General features: G+C 35.2%; 1 protein-coding gene across 4 annotated transcripts in view; it reads left to right on the forward strand.

The window, feature by feature from the left end:
* Positions 1–18,040, forward strand: part of ITSN2 (intersectin 2) — a 79,584-nt gene that overhangs the window by 14,229 nt on the left and 47,315 nt on the right. For all 4 annotated transcript variants that reach the window (XM_087949213.1, XM_087949211.1, XM_087949214.1 and 1 more), the window contains exons 5-14: positions 1,321–1,484; positions 2,464–2,646; positions 3,214–3,310; positions 3,539–3,681; positions 6,078–6,141; positions 7,513–7,650; positions 7,746–7,825; positions 8,276–8,538; positions 9,131–9,280; positions 17,088–17,228. In XM_087949213.1, coding sequence (XP_087805339.1) covers positions 1,321–1,484; positions 2,464–2,646; positions 3,214–3,310; positions 3,539–3,681; positions 6,078–6,141; positions 7,513–7,650; positions 7,746–7,825; positions 8,276–8,538; positions 9,131–9,280; positions 17,088–17,228 — 1,423 coding nt within the window. The remainder of the gene's footprint in view (positions 1–1,320; positions 1,485–2,463; positions 2,647–3,213; positions 3,311–3,538; positions 3,682–6,077; positions 6,142–7,512; positions 7,651–7,745; positions 7,826–8,275; positions 8,539–9,130; positions 9,281–17,087; positions 17,229–18,040) is intronic.

An 18,040-nucleotide genomic window follows, 5' to 3' on the forward strand; every position in this document is an offset into this window, starting at 1 on the left:
AATGAATTTGTCTTCACTATATAAAGTCTCAGTGTACCTGCAAAACCACAAAGTAATAATAATGATACCAATAATAGATGGTTGTGGAAAAGATGAGAAGGATGATAATAATAATATTAAAGCTGTATTACATGGGTAAATGGGTAAATATCCTAAGACGTAAGAGTACTGTGGGATTAGGTATTCAGTGATGGCATGAGGGGAAAAAACTCTGTTTGTGTCTAGTTGTTTAGCATGCAAGGTCTTGTAGCAGCAACCTGAGGGGAGGAGTTGAAACAGTTTATGTCCATGATGGGAGTGGTCTGTAGATATTTTCTCAGGCCTCTTTCTGAACCATGTAATATACAGATCCTCAACTGATTGGCATTATCTTAAAAATAGCATATTTACATCTAAATTTAAATTTATACTGTAAAGCAGTCCTATTGTGGCAGAACTCTTAAAATGGATCATCATTAGTATCATCTCTGAAAATAATTTGAGAATCTGATTGGAAAATCCATCCTTTAAGAGGGATTTTTTAAAACATTTTCTTCTTTTAAGTTTATTAACTAGAGCACATTTGAATGGGTGCTAATTGACAAAGTGTTTATCAGGTTGGTAAGTTTTCTACCAAGCATACTTTGAATGAAAGAGTTTTGATGTCAGGAATGTGGATGTACTTTTGTATCCTTTTCCTAATAGTTATAGCACTTGGTGACTATGGCCAAATATAGCCCTTGGATTCGTGGTTTTCAGTGTGCTCAATTCTCACCCTTGCCCATTGGCTGTTTCAGTTTACTTTATTGTCATTGCACCTCATACAACAAAACCAAACACCATCTTCAGTGCACATCATGACCATGACCATGAAAATAAACACAAACACACATCCTTCACCCACCACACATTGAACCAAAAACCCCCGACACTGCACTATACAGCAGAATTCAAAAGAGCAACTGCCCTGGGATAGAAGCTGTTTTTCAGCCTATTTGTCCTTGTTTTTATTATTCTGTACCCTCTGCCACATGGTAATAGTTAAAAAAAAAAAGGGTTTCCAGGATGAGATGGATCTTTGAGAATGTTTTGAACTTACTTAAGGCAGTGGGAGCTATAAAGTTCTTCCAAAGAGGGGAGAGGGCAACATAACAGGCTTGCTAAAAAAAAATGTTTGTGAGACTTGTTTCGAGATAAGGGATGAGAAACAGATATTGCTAGAAATAGTGGAAAAAACTTCATGCTGTGTTAGGTGTGAGTAATTGACACAGTAATACCGGTCACTAACAACTGAACATATATCCATACACTCAATTTGTATGCATTTTGTTTGTTTTAAAGGGCTCTTAGTGACCTGAATAAAGATGGGAAAATGGATCAACTGGAGTTCTCCATAGCTATGAAACTCATCAAACTAAAACTGCAAGGCCAGTCCTTGCCTATGGTGCTTCCTCCAATCATGAAACAGACTCCAGCGTTTTCTCCCTTGATTTCTGCTCGTTTTGGTAAACATGCAAATATGCGGGTGATAATGATGGAGGATTCTCTGCAAATTTGTATAAGCATTACATTTGTTAAAACTATATGAAGAAAATATAGTTAAATATTTTGATAGCGATTGGGTACAGTAAAAACAAGCACTTAATTATATTATTTTCATTCTGCTGCTTTCCAATATTTGGACTTATGCTAATTTTCCCAGCCAGAAGAGGAAAATTCTGGCCATTTGGTGGAACAAATGAAATAATACTTTGTGCAAATGTAAGCTGCTGAACTAAAACTGGTTTTTACAATATCTGTCCTGGTGTTAGATACAAATATCCACATTAGTGGAATTCAAATATATAAAGGGACAGTAATTTATTAAAACAATTTAATATTAAAGACATGTCATAAAAATCCCATCAAAGTAAGAAATGTTTAGTCTAGTCCTTTGAATTCTCTGTCAACAGCCAGTTTCATAAAAATCATGTTCATATAATAAAGGGACTATATTTAATACTACATGTGCTAACAGCAGCTAGAATTGTATTTACACAGCATTGGAAAAGTGTGGAGATCCCTACAAAAGAGAAGATAATAAAAAAATACTAGAATATGCAGAAATTGATTGATTAACACTTGAAATTAAAGAGAAGGCACGGAATATTTTGAAATATGGGATTTGTTTCATCAATGGTTAACTAAGTGTCAAAAGTTAGAATGTTTTAAAATTATCAGAGAAGGATTAACTTTACTATAAGGACTTATTATGATATATTTATTATTAATGTTAATAAGTATCAATAATTAACAAGAATTATGAGAAAACACAGTTATTATATGACTACTACTAATGAATTTTATGATGATGATTTCTCAAACTAACTGTAACCAGACATCATACTGTGTCCTTGAAACTGTTGCTCTTTCTATATATAACAAGGGGGGTTGATTCAATAGTCTTGGACTGGTGTATTTATATTGACCCTTGAATTTTTCCAGGTATGGGCAGTATGCCAAATCTGTCTACAATAGCACCTTTGGCTCCCATGTCCAATCTGACATCTGTACCTTCCATTTCTCCCATGATGATTTCAACCCCGTTATTGCCTTCTGCCAGCCCTTCATCATTGCCAAATGGAACCCCCGGCCTTCTTCAGCCATTAGCTATGTCCTATTCTTCCAGTGAGTACCTTCATGCCAGAAAGACTCCAGTTTTGACAGCTTGATGTTGGTGGTGGTTTGTTCTCCGAGCATGTTGCTTTGACCCAGGAGGCAGCTTGATTGGCTTTGCAGATGCTTAAATTAGTTACAGTATTTTATTCTAACTCCTGTCCCCTCAAAAGGCCGATAATTTTGCTTAGAAACCCACCCACCCCTTCCAGGTTCCTCCCTCAGGTTTTGGCTAATAGGCATTGGAATCAGAGAGATTCTGAAAGTTAGTCCAAACGTTTTTATAAAATCAGATCTACGTACCTAAAAGAAATGCACTTAAGCATACATTCAACTGTTTTTATATATCAGGATGTCCAATCTTGGCAACTTTAAAAACTTGTGGACTTCAACTCCCAGAATTCTACAGCCAAGCATGTCTTAAAGTTGCCAAGGTTGGACACCTCCTCTGTCTTTCTCAATACTGGCAGTCAGGGTTCAGCAACAAGGGTAAGTCTTTTTTTTTCAAGTAAAGATGATGATGTTTCTTTCCAGGACTCAGCTAATTATTAACCCATTTCAACATTTCTCTTATTTCAGCTTTGCCTCATTCTAATTCATACACTCCCGTGATAGGAGGATTTGGTGGTTCCAACATCCAGAAAACTCAGTCCTTAATAGATTTAGGATCTAGTAGGTATGGACCTTCAGACTTGAAATATTAAGCCTCGATTGATAGATAATTTCTTTCTTTTTTCCCCCCCAACAAAACCATTTCTTTTGATTATATTTGCACCTGAAGTATAATCTCAGTATTTGGGAAGATTGGTTGGGAAAAAAATAGTAATCTGCAGAAAAATTCAAGAAGAATGTTAATTTTGAATATCACAGGGTTTTTTTTAATCGACTCTGGTTTATATTACAGTTCAAATTCTTCTTCTACTACCTCATTAACTGGCAATTCACCAAAGGCAGGATCTTCAGATTGGGCAGTTCCTCAGGCTTCAAGATTAAAATATAGGCAAAAATTTAATTACCTTGATAAAGGAATGACTGGATATCTTTCAGGTTAGTGCTGGATTTAAAGATGAGTTTGTTTATATTTGTTTATATCTCCCTCTTTATTGTTTTACGAATAACTTAATATCAAATAACATATCCAACACATCTTCCTCCTCCTGTTTTCCTCCAAGAAGCAACCCTGTGAAGTGGACTGGTCTGAAAGAGAGTGACAGGCTCAAGGTTACCCAGCTGGCTTTCATGGCTAAGGTGGGACTAGAACTCAGTCTCTTTCTAGCCTGGTGCCTTCACCACTAGACCAGACTGGCTCTCAGCAATAAAAATACACAAGATTTATTTTAAAATTAATACTCTCTAACTATTAGAGAATATTTAACTATTTTTCTGGTTTTGAAAGCGCCTACACATCACATCATATTGTCCCAGTTTTAATTAACAAAATGTTTTTTCTGTATTTTTGCAATACAGATTAAAATGGATAGCATTTCAAAGGGAATTACCGTATTTGCCGGCGTATAAGACGACTGGGCGTATAAGACGACCCCCCAACATTTCCACTCAAAATATAGAGTTTGTTATATACTCGCCGTATAAGACTACCCCTCTTCCACACACCTTCCACTTTTGCACTTTTTTTGTTTTTGACGCACTTTTCTGCTTTGGACAATTTTGAAATGAGCTAATCCAATTTTGAACCAAGAATATGCAAATAGCTATGGAGTTTAGAAATGAGTTTTAAAAATATTTTTCATTGCTTACCATTAAGCGTAAAATATGTTGTAAATAAAATGAGAACACAGGAAACGTTCTCTTCTCAATACAGCTGATCTCTCTCTCTCTCTCTCTCTCTCTCTCTCTCTCTCTCTCTCTCTCTCTCTCTCTCTCACACACACACACACACACACACACACACACACACACCAAAAACCCGGACACTGAAAAGGCTGCCAAGGAACAGTATATTCAATGCCTTCTCTTTAATCAAGAAACAAGGAATTCCTTAGAATCTTTTTTTTCCCCAAGTGGCCCTCTTTAAAAAAAAATGGAGGTAACACTTTCATTCAAAAAGTCTTCCAGTATCTGGAGTCGCTCAGACATATTGAAGTGAGGCAGGAGAGTAAGTGAAATTTGAAATGATCCAGCTACCGTTTTCTTCCCCTCCCGCCCTGAAGGCCATTATCTCCACGTCAAACGAACGAGGGGAGGCAAAGAAGCCAAACACGCTAAAAAGGATCTCTTTATTTTCCTACACAAGGTCACACCTACTTTTCCGCATTCAAAGGACAACCTCTCCTCACCACCACCACACACACACACACACACCCCAATACCCGCAAACAATGTTCTGGGCATTAATCACCATTGCTACATTAACCTGGTAAATTTATACCCTGCCTCCCCCAGTGTTGCTTTGACGGCAGGATTTCACACAGCAGGGCGCTCGCTCGCTTCTCTTCTCCGCTCTCCCACCGTTCGCACATGTTGGAAGCACAGTAAAACCTGATAACCCACCCGGGGCTCCCATCCTTAACCTACAGCCGCCCGCATGCAAAACCTGCGTGCAAAAAGAAAAAAAAAAAAAGAAAAGTACGCCGCACGTGAGGATCTTGGAATCCTCTCCTCCCCACACCGCTAAGGAAGGAAGAGGGGGAAAGGTTGCGCAGCGCGTGGCGAGTGACACCCGCCACACACACACACACACACACGCTCCCCCAGCCTCCTCCCGGCTGCAACTCAAGCTCGAAGTGGGAGTCGGAGTCCTCCGGCGTATAAGACGACCCCCACTTGGAGGCATGTTTTTCAGGGCAAAAAGTCGTCTTATACGCCGGCAAATACGGTACTTTGAAAAGACTTTTTTCTGTATTGTGAAATAAATAAGGTAGAATCTCCTTCAAGTCAAGGAAAAATATTTGGAGACTTCATGGATTATCTCTATAGTTGGTAATAGAATGAATATAGTTTGAAATGCTTTCAGGAATATGTTTCGATTCCCAATAAGCCTACAGTCCTGATTGCAGTCAGGGCTCTTGGCAGTCATCTCACATTTACAACTGTTTGCAGCATCCTGTGGTACCATGATCATGATTTGGGTCTTTTGTTGCTGATTTCTAGCAAAACCTACCCATTTGAAAAGCTAGATTCGCTTAACAAATTGCATGATTCACTTAACAGTGTGATTCACCTGACTGCCATAAAAATTATCATAAAAACTCTGTCCAACTCAGTTTATGACTGCAACAGAAATTTTGGTCCTAATTTTGCTCATAAGTTGAGAGCTATGGTACTGATTATGTTTGGAATGATTTTTTGTAAGACTGCTTTTGGGGATGAAATTTTAAATGAAATTAGTTCTATAATGTTTTAAAATACAAATCATTAGTTCATAGCTCCAACTGGTTTACATGTTAATGTGTGTAATAAATTGTTACATTTGATTTATTAAGGATTTCAGGCAAGAAATGCTCTTCTACAATCAAACTTATCTCAGACACAGTTAGCCACTATATGGTAAGTTTGTTCACGAATACATGTTTGTAATTTTTTTAATAGATTGACATTTTTATTTCAAATTCTTGAAAAGTACTATGGCTGTACCTATCTACTTTCACGACAACCACAAATAATGCTAAATCAAGCATTGTTTTAACTAAAGTTTATTGAATAGCTCAGATTTAGTTTTCCAGATAGAATAATCAGGGATTGCTTGACCAACTCCTGATATGATTTCCCTGTATTTCTTTAGTAGTAGCTGGTGTTTCAAATAACTTGTAGCGATGAAGAATGGAATTGTTTTGTACGTGTACAACATCATTATATTCTGTGTTCTTTGCTTTTGTGTTTATGGATATGGCCTTAGATGGATGCTTGCTTATGGATGTGGTTGCTAATCTGTTTACTTTTTTGTTGCTGCATGTGACTTTTTTATTTCTGTACATGATACATGTAGTAGCTTGTATTCAGCATTATGTGCAGACTAGGTCATTATGCATTTAATATTGTACGATTATTCCTAGATTGCAAAAGGAGAGTATTGATTTTTTTTCCCCTGGATCGTTCATTTATTCATATAGCTTGTATGCTACTTTAATCTAAAACAATTCATTTTGCATGATACTGGAAATAAGCCATAAAATTAATATTTGCAATTATAATTACCACAGTACATAATCATAACAAAAGCATTACACCTTAGCAGCCTTACCAAATCATGCCACAGGGAATACAAATTGATTCCCAGATGGATTTCCAGACTTCCATTCTTTTCACCTCTCGTGTTTAGGAAATGTGTTGGGATGAGCATGGAGAACAAGCTGTGTTTCACTAGAGGAGTTGCTGCTAAAGTTACCTTGGAGCTCAGGCTTGTAGGGCTTTATAGATATACATCTCAATGTAGGTTGAAGACAATAGTTATTATCATACTAATAAGAGAATTAAGCAAATGTTGACTTTTTGCTGTTAAAAAAATCAATAGCACACAACCACATAACCTAGCTGGACTATATCTGAAGTCCTCCAAATTGGTATGTGTGAATACATGAATTATAGAGAATAGGGAGACCATTGTCTTGTGGATGATAATGAATGTCAACTCACATCAGCACCAGCCTGTCTGGATCTCAGGAACATTTTGATATTTTATTTATTAAATTTCTATTCTTCCAATCTCCCCTGCAAGGTGGCTCTTAGCAGCTTACATATTATAGTTGCAGATTTCCTACCTCTTCCTGCCTAACAGTACCTTTAAGTATTGTTTCTGTATCTCATTTTTCAAAGCTGGCCCTTGCTTCATCATCGATATCCTGGAGACATTGTATGCAAAGAGCAAAGTAGCTCTCCTCACTTCCCTGGGTCCCTTTAACACAGATTTCTCTTTCCTAGGTCTCTGTCTGACATTGATGGTGATGGACAGCTGAAAGCAGAGGAGTTCATCTTAGCTATGCATTTAACTGATATGGCCAAAGCTGGGCACCCACTCCCACTAAGTTTGCCGCCTGAGTTTGTGCCCCCTTCTTTGAGGTGCTTAACACAAGGTGACATGTAATTAAAATTACAGAAAAATGCTAAATGAACTGAAATTTTTAAAAAACGACTATGCTCTCTTTTTCTCCTAGAAATGGAAAGCATTTGGAAAATATTAACTGTGCTCTGCCAAATTATCAACAAGAAGAGGAACCTCCCCAGAAACTTCCAGGTAACTAGGATCCTCTGTTTCTGCATTGCAATAGGGGGGTAAAAAAATTTTTTGGGGGAAATGTTGGTAGTTTAATTATGTTAGTTATTTCTCTTATTTGAGATGCATCTGGCTTACCTTACTTTTGAAGCTGCTTTCTGAATTACAACCCTAAGGATTTCATGTGCGGCCCTGTTCCATTCTAATTAGAGCCATGCATTTTCAACAATAAAAAAGATGAGAAACAGCAGTAAAGACAGATGAACCTGGATAGAACACTCACAGCAACAGCGGGGTACATAGAGACCTTAAGATTTGAAAAGCCTCCAAAATAAAATTAAATGCATCTCCATTTGTCTTCCTTTGGTTATTGGATGGTTTCTGCCATAATCCATCTCTTTAAAGTAATTGAGAAGAGTATGACCTGATCAGTGTTTACAGTTCAGTGCCGTTCACTGTTCTTTAATCTAGGTACCTTTGAGGATAAGAGGAAGGCAAACTATGAAAGGGGCAACCTGGAACTGGAGAAACGACGCCAAGTGCTCCTTGAGCAGCAGCAGAGAGAGATGGAACGTAAAGCACAGAAAGAAAGAGAAGAAAAGGAGCGAAGAGAAAGGGAACGGAAGGAACTGGAGCAGAAGAAACAACTTGAGCTAGAAAGGCGCTTGGAAAAACAGCAAGAGATGGAGAAACAAAGGGAGGAAGAACGGAAAAAAGAGATTGAAAAACGAGAGGTTGTTTTTCTAATTGTTTTGGGATTTAATCTTTGGAAAATTTGTTTCAGTTTGTCAGTTCAGTAAAACTATTCCTGTGAGAGTTTGGGGCCCTTTAAATGTTCTCCTTTAGAAACTTTTTCCTTATTAAGGAATTATTTTATATTTTAGCTTTTATTCCGAATTCTAATTTAAGCAGCTAGTTTTATCTGGATTGAAATAAGTGGTCCTTAAAGTAAATGATAGTATAAATTTCTTGGGGTGCACTTTGTGAACCTGAGCATTGACTGGAATAAATAAAAAAGTTGCATCTGATGAATAACAAATACTTTCAATTTTAAATTTAAGAAATTGATAGTATTCCATTATCATGCCTCCATTATTCTTCATAAGGTCAAAGAACGTTGCATTGATTTTGCTGCAAAAGATATACATGGAAGCTTTTTTGAAAATTATATACAGAATGTTACATTCTAGGTTTTTTTTAATAGGCATTATTTTTATCTAAACTTTTTTTCTGAAGATAATGAAAACAATAAATGAATACAATATTATTAATTATTCTGTTGTTACATGAACATTGAGGCTGATAGTTTAGGTATTTTATTTTCAGGCAGCTAAACAAGAACTCGAGCGTCAAAGACGACTTGAATGGGAGAGGATTCGTCGTCAAGACCTTCTTAATCAACGTAATAGAGAACAGGAGGAAATTGTGAAGTTATCTTCTAAAAAAAAGAGTCTTAATCTTGAACTAGATGCACTGGTGAGTCACACACTGCACAAAATCATAGCATTGCAACTGAACATTCTCTTTCGACTCAGTTGTTTTCCCGTGACTTCTACATATCTTTTGTCTAATTGCTTTAATTGTAAACAAATTGTAGATATTTTTTTTTTTTTGCTTCTATGGTGTCATTTTTTCATATTGAAGTTAAGAATAGTTATTTGTAGAGACAAAGCAAATAAAGGACAGCATCAGAAGATTTTAAGAAGCTTTCGGGTATATATACACAGTTTCCCTGAAAATAAGACTCAACCGGAAAATAAGCCCTAGCATGATTTTTCAGGATGCTCGTAATTGAAGCAAGCCCTATCCCAAAAATAAGCCCAGTTAAGATTGGCAACCAGACAAACACATTTTGTACTGAATTTCCCCCAAAATAAGCCCTAATGCATCTTTTGGAGTAAAAAAGTAATGTAAGACCCGGTCTTATTTTCGGGGAAACATGGGTAGTAGCTGTATAGAAGGGGAAAACCTTGGTTTGTATTTCTTCAACTATGTTTTATTCATTTCAATAACATTTATCTTTGAACTGTTGTGATGTTATTTCTTGTGTTATTTTGATTCACATCCTCTCCTTTTCATTTCTAGAGCACTAAAGGGGTTAATAGATAGGAAAATACATATAAAATATAATAATATAAAATAGTTTTTAAAATCCACTTAAAAGCACCTGAAATTGTCAGTTCACCTTAGATTGGTCAGAGATTTACAGTTTTGCCTATAAGAAGTGGTAGAAATCTGTTTTAAGTAATTCACTAAATATTGATTTGTCAGGTGCTTACAATAGATCATCTTAATAGATGATCCAGTTCCCTGCAATCCAAATACTAATTGGGATAATTGTGTAGCTGAATTGGGGATATAAAATATTGAGCCATCCTCCATGAGGATCTTGAAATTACTCAAAAAAGATAGTCCAAAACGTCCCTGAGTTTACCTTGCTAAAAAGAGCAATATTGTTAAAAAGAGTTGATAGTATACCAACAGAATCCCTGCATTGTCCCAGTAAGTAGCTAACATATTAAGAATTAATGAATTGCTAAACAGAGTATCTGGTCATTGCATTCATGTGTAGCATATCCATTCTATTACCTACCCAAGTTGCCCAGCATCTAGTATTTTTTTTTCCGAAAACAATTTTATTGATTTTCTACAAACAAACAAGACAAACAAAACATTAAAACATCAACTCTCTTATGTACGTACAGTGTGTCGGTTGGTTCATCGATTTTGTGCATTCATTTCGTAGTCTCAATTGCAGTTATATTACATAACAACTCATATTGTCAATCCAAATTTATATATCCTAATATCGCTATTAATAAATCATTTGACTATACTTTTAATCATTCATGTTTTATGAGAGAACAATACTCTAAACAGTTTATTCTATAACAAATCATATAATCATACCAAATCTATCCTAAAAACACTTTATAGATATAATGTCAAATAACATAGGCAAAAGAAAAAATAAAAGTATTCCTTGCTATCTAACTTTCTAAATATTCTATTATCGTATTTTGTCATCTAGCCACTGATAAAAAGATCCCAAATTTCATAAAATTGTTTATCCTCTTGCTCTCTAATTTCAAATGTCAATCTACTCATCTCAGCACATTCCAATATTTTCTTAATAATTTCTTCCTGTGATGGTATTTTCTCATTCTTCCAGTTTTTAGCAAATACAATCCTAGCCGCTGTTAACACATTTACAATCAGGTATTTCAAATCTTTACTATATGTATCTGGTAAGATTCCCAATAAAAAGAACTCCGGTTTCAAATCTACACGTTTTTTTGTCATTTTTTCCAACCACATGCGAATTTTAGTCCAATATTTTTTAGCGTCCTCACAAGTCCACCACATATGGTAATATGAGCCAGGTATCTGATGACATTTCCAGCATTTTTCAGATTTGTTCTTGAACATTCTTGCTATTCTTGTCGGGGAAAGTGCCACCTGTAAAACATCTTATACAAATTTTCCTTATATGCTGTTGACATTGTCATTTTATAATTTTGAGACCACAATTTTTGCCATTTCTCTAAATCAATCCCATATCCAAAATTCTTCCCCCAAACAATCATAGTTTCTTTAACTTGTTCTTCTTCTAATTTAATTCCCAGTAAATAACCATATAATTTTTTAATCACCTTCTCATCAGTACCCATCAAAATCTTATCTAGATCAGTCTGTTTATCATAGAATCCCTCTGTTTTAGAATCTTCATCATACCTTGAATGTATTTGCGCATATGAAAACCAATTCATCTTTTATACCTTGTTCCTCTAAACTTTGTATTGATTTAAGTTCACCCTTTTCATCCAATAGTTCCCCATATCTAACTGTTTGTTCCTTCTTATAAATTATAGGATAGGAAAATGCTTCAATAGTCGATAACCAAACTGGAATTTTCAAATAACATTGTCTTTTTATCTTCTCCCAGTTTAACCACAAAGACTCCCGTATATAATGTCTTCTAAAATAACCCTGTGTTTTAGTTCCCTTATACCATAAAAAGCATGCCAACCCAACAGCAAGTCATGACCTTCTAATGTCAACAATCTAGTCTTTCTTAATGTTATCCATTCCTTAACCCACATCAAACTTGCAGCTTGATAGTACAATTCCCAATTGGGCAGACCAAAACCTCCTCTAATTCTAGCATCTTGCAAAAGCTTTAGCTTTATTCTCGCTTTCTTACCTTGCCATATATACTTCAACATAATTTTATTTAAATCATCAAAATAGTCTTTTCCGAGCCTAATTGGTATTGTTTGAAAGAGAAATAGGATTCTAGGTAAAATATTCATCTTAATTGTTGAAATTCTCCCTATTAATGACAATTGCAAGTTTTCCCATTTCTTCAAGTCTATAGCTATCTGTTGTTTAAGTTTAATATAATTATTCTCTTTTAATGTGCTACATCTTGCTGTCAAATGTATCCCCAGATACTTAACCTTATTCGTAACTTGGATTTTCAGCAGGTCTGCCAGTTCTTCTCTTTGTCTCAGTAGCATGTTCTTTGTCAAAATCTTTGTTTTGTCTTTATTTATTTTCAAACCAGCCACCTCACCATATATCTCTATCTTTTCCAATAACTTTGGAGCTGTTTCTAACGGATCTTCCAAAATAAAGACTAAGTCGTCAGCAAAAGCTTGCAGTTTAAATTCTTCCTTTTTAATTTTCATTCCTTTTATGCTTTTATCATCTCTAATATTTCTATTCAACACTTCCAAAGTCAATACAAATAGCAAAGGAGATAGGGGACATCCTTGTCTTGTGCCTTTTCTTATATTAATAAAATCTGTAAGTTCTCCCTCCATCATTACCTTTGCTGTCTGTTTATTGTATATGGCTTCTATTGCTTGGACAAATTTTCTGGCAAAACCCATCTGTTCCAATAGTAATAACATAAATCTCCAGTTCACGTTGTCAAATGCCTTTTGAGCATCTAGAAATATCAAAGCCATTTGCTTTTCAGGATGTGCCTCATAATATTCCAAAGTATCCAAGATTACTCTCATATTATCTCTAATTTGTCTCTTTGGCAGAAATCCATTTTGATCTGGGTGAATAAAATTATTTAAGTATTTTTTAAGTCTTTCTGCTAAAATTGAAGCAAAAATTTTATAGTCTGCATTTAATAGAGAAATAGGTCTATAGTTCTTAATTTGCAGTGGATCAGCCTCTTCTTTTGGAATAAGTGTAATATAAGCCTCTGACCATGTTTTAGGTATCATCTTCTTTGACATAGCTTCATTCATAACTTCAAGCAATGGAATGCTCAATGATTCTTGAAATGTTTTATAGAATTCTGCCGGAAGCCCATCTGGACCCGGTGCTTTCCCATTATTTTGTTTCTTAAGTGCTTCAGTTAATTCCATCATTGTTATGTTGCTTTCTAGCATTTCTTCAATCTCTTTAGGCATCTTCGGTAGGTTAGCATTCTGTAAATACTGTTTAACTTTTTCTTCATCAATATTCTCTTGTTTATATAGTTGCCCATAAAAATCTCGAACAATTTCCTTTTTCTCCTTGTTACCATAACAAACTTGGCCTTGATCATCTATTAACTTCAATATTTTTCTTGATTCTTTCTCTTTTCTCAATTTATATGCTAGCCATCTACCTGGTTTGTTTGCATCTTCAAAATAATTCTGTTTAGCATTTCTAATTTTCTGCGCCAATTCTTCTTTCTCTATTAATTCCATTTTATGTTTAGTTATATCCAACTTCAATTTAATTTCCTTTTTCTGTGGCATTTTCTGTAATTCTTTTTCAAGTCTTTTATATTCATCTTCCAAGATCTTAGTGGCTTGCCTTTTCCTAATGTTCTTTCTTCTTATATAATCTATTATCAAACCTCTAACATATGCCTTCATTGTATCCCAAACATTCTGCAATGAAGTATCTTCTTTTTTATTTTCCCTAAAGAAAAAAACCAATTCTTTCTCCATCCATTGTGTAAAATCTTTTTCCTTTAAAATAGTATTGTTTAACGTCCATCTCGATCTTTTTTTTGTCCCTTCCATTTAATTGTCATTGGGCTATGATCTGCCCAAGTACTTGTTTCAATATTTGTTTCTTGAATATTAGATATTAATTCTGATGAGATCCAAATCATATCCAATCTGGACCATGATAAATGTCTATTTGAATAAAAAGTATATTGTTTAGCTTTAACATTTCTTTCTCTCCAAATATCTTTTAAGGTTAATTCATCTGTCATTTTAAAAAAAGATTTAGGGAGAGTCTTTCTATTTTGCTTTGTTGTTGTTGCTATATAATCCAGTTTATTGTCCACAATTCCATTAAAGTCTCCCATCATAATTATATTAACATAGTCCAGTCCAGTTATTTTCATGTGTAATTTTTTATAAAATTCTTCTTGTTTATCATTCGGAGCATAAATTGCAATCAAGAGTATTTTTATATTATTGTCCATTATTTCCACCATTAATACTCTTCCGTCTTCATCCGTATAAATCAATTTTGCTGGGATGACCTCTTTAATGTATAGAACCACTCCTCTTTTCTTACATTGAGTCAAAGAAGTAAATATTTTCCCTAATTTTGGTTGTACTAACAATTGTTCATGTTGCTTTTTAATATGTACTTCTTGTAAACAAATTATATCAAATTTTAATTTCTCTAATTTATGAAAAGTTTTCCTTCTTTTAACAGCTGAATTAAGTCCATTTATATTCATTGTAATCAATTTTTTTTCTTCCATGATTATGCTTTATATTTAGGTCTAACAGCTCTCGTGGATCTCACTTCACGCTGTTCTTTACTATCCACCTGTCCACCTACTGCACCTTCCTCTTCTTCAATCTCCAATTGTTCCTCTTGAAACTCAATTAATGAGACCTCTTTCTCTGCCTCTGCTTCTCTCCTTCCAAAAATTCTGCGTAGAAAAGTTTTGCTTTCTCAATTGAATCAATTCTATGTCTCTGTTCTTGCCACGTAAACATTAATCCTTCTGGAATCAGCCATCTATAATTCACTTCTTTATCCAATAACATTTTGGTCAGGAATTGATATTCTCTTCTCATCTCTCTCACTCTTCTGGGTATTTGTTTTAAAACCACAATCTCTTTGCCTTTGTATTTCAATATCTTCTCTCTTACAACTTGTAGTATTTGTGTTTTGATGGATTTTTTGGTAAATCTAATATGAACTTCCCTTGGTAGTTTATTTCTCATCGCATATCTTGTAAAGACTCGGTATACCTCATCTATTCCATCCATCATCTTTTCCTCTGTAATTTCCAACGCATCCGCCAAAATTTCTATCATTATCGCAGCCAAGTTTTCTCCTTTTTCTTCTTCTATATTTTGAAATCTGAGATAGAATTCTGACCTCTCCATCTCCCACCTCAACATCCCACTTTTATCTTGTTCAACCACTGTTAATCTGCTATCAATATTTCCAATCTTCTCCTCTCTTTGTGCACCTTCTTCCTCAATTTTTGGAATCTCTCATCATACTTCGTCATCATTTGTTGAATATTTTCAATTTTTTCATCAGTCTTCCCTGTTCTTTGTTCAATATTCTCTATTCTTTGTTCAATGGCGTCTGATTTTATCTTGAGATCTTGGATTCCTTGCATAATCATCTGTAAAGTCACTTTTTCTTGTTCTTTATCTTGCTTCAACATTGTCTGAATCAAGCGTTGTCCAGCTGGTGGGGGAGGCAGAGGTAGAAGTAGAAACGCCAGAAGATATGGGTTTTCTGCTCATTTTGATGCTTCAAGACCTTCAAATTCTTTTTAGCTTTTAATCCAACTGGTAGAATAGCCAATTATAATCCAAAATGGAAAAATCCAATAATAAAAAGCCCAATAACAAAAAAAAAGAGAAAAAGAAGAAGAAAATCTTCAGGTTCTTCTAGACCCTAATCCAATTATGAAGTAGTCCAAAGTAAAAATGAAAAATAGAAGGAAGAAAAAAAAAACAACCCCCAAAAAATAATAATCTTCAATCCAATTGGGAAGTCTCAATAATAAAAAAGAAAAGGCAGAGTGGTTCAAAAATATAAATGAAAAAAGCAGAAAGAATCCCAGTAAAAAAAAAAGGAGAAGAAAAGAAAAATAAAGAAAAAAAATTCTGAGGCTTTCCCTTTAAAATAAAAAGCAAAAATAAGAATATTACTAAAATTAAAGTTTACAGAGAGGCTGGTGAGTAAGGGTACACGACTGAAAAAAGATAACAAAAAAAACAACAACACACTGCACTCTATTTATTTGTCCAAGGCTCTTATTATGACTCTCTTCTCGACAAGCTTCAAGGCCAAGCCTCAAATGTTGAAATATTGATAAGAGTCCAGGAGAACACCTGTAATAATATTTTGCTACGCTCTCCCTCTATCTTATCAAATTGAAATGTCCTTGAGAAGTAGTCTTTTCATAGTTCTTTTCCAATTCAAATGAAATATTTTCAAGCCTCAAGTTGGCAGTGTTACAGAGTTTCTTAATCCACTCCCCCCCCACCAGCCAAAAAGACTTTTTTTTTTTTAAAATTAAGCAAAAAATTCAGTCCGGTTAACTATAAAGTCGCGCTGAAATTCCAAAAAAAAAAAAGTAAGAAATAGAAAAAAAAATCCAAGCCTCAATTTGACATCTCTTTAAAAAACGCCGCTCATACAGTTTTTGTCAAAAAAAAATCTCACAGATTTCTTCTTATATCCAGAGTGTCCTTTCAAAACTCAGCTAATTAGCAAAAAAAAAAAAAAAGTTTCTCACCCAGCCGACACACTTTCACTCTCAGCTCTTCCTTACCGGAGCTGTCCCGACTTCAGCAGCTATGGAGGCTGCCTCTCCGCCGCCAGCAATAGGACTTCTTCCGGATCGAACCAGGGACTTTGCGATGTCCCTGGGATCCAGGGAATGTGCCCTACACAGTCACCGTCTCTACGGGACGGTTTAGGTCCGTTAGAACCGACCGGGGGCGAAAATATCAGCTGTGATCTCGGAGCCCCGAGATTACAGCTGTATCGCCGAAACTAGGCTCCGCCTTCTCCCCCCAGCATCTAGTCTTTACTTGCTACTCAGTGGAGGAACCTGGTAGACAGAACTCTAAGAGAGTTAACTTTTACTTTGGCAGGTCTCAATCATAGATGCCAGAGTTTGTATTAAATGTTAAAGAAGTACCGGGGGTTGGACTAGAAGATCTACAAGGTCTCTTCCAACTCTGTTAATCTGTTAAAAGTAATGCATAATTATATGTCAATAAATTTGTGTATTTTATTGATGTAATGTTTAAAATGTTTATTAATGCAGAATGACAAACAACAACAGATCTCTGGAAGACTAGAAGATGTCCGTAACAGAAAACAAAAGTATAAAAATGAGTTTGCCAATCTAGAAAAGAAATGTGATATGGGAATTACTGAAATCAAGCAATTGGAACAACAGCTTCAAGTATGTGATGTTTTATTAAGTCTGGGATTCATTCCCACAATGCAGAGGTGGTGGAGAATATTGCACTTACTTGTCTATTAAGGCTATAATCTTCTGAGTATCCTCTGATGTAACATAACGATTAATTTTAAAAAAATGTTATAAAGTTTTAGAGCCATTTTGATATAGTAAAGCACCAGAAACCAGAAGACAGTGAGTTTTAATCCAGCCTTAGGTACAAAACCAGCTGGTAATCTTGGGCCAGTCCTAGGAAGTAGGCAATGGCAAACCACTCTGTAAAATCACATGAAGAAAACTGCAGGGACTACTGCAGGCAATCAACAGAAATCACATAAATGATTTTAGTTGGAACTGAATAGAGAGATAGATAAAATATATAATTCCTAAGGTGAAGGGTGGGGAGCTGTTATAGCATATGAGAGATATATATAGACAAGTGTGTGAGTGCACCCACGCTTATCTATAATGCTGCTCTCTTTTGGGGTAATGCTAATACTTCCATGTCATAAGCACCAAAGTGCTTCCATGGTGAAAGGATTTGCTGGTGACATCACCATTGGGTAGCAACTTGGTTGTTGATAGTTGAGAACCAATCTGCAAGAAGAGTTTTCAAAATTTGAGCCCTTGAGTTCACTTAACATAAATAATTTGGTCCTGATTGTGTTGTAAATGGGGTAGTGGAAGACATAATGTCCTTTATCTGACCAACATCACAAAGCAGGGTGTTTGACAGGGTGTCATGAAATGATGGTGATTTTATTTATCCATTCATGATGCAAAATTTTATAAATGATACATTCTTTATATAAGGA

This window comes from Notechis scutatus, chromosome 1 (genome assembly GCF_049901735.1).
Source record: "Notechis scutatus isolate UNSWTSFEM ecotype Mainland chromosome 1, rNotScu1.2, whole genome shotgun sequence".
Classification (NCBI taxonomy): Eukaryota; Metazoa; Chordata; class Lepidosauria; order Squamata; family Elapidae; genus Notechis; species Notechis scutatus.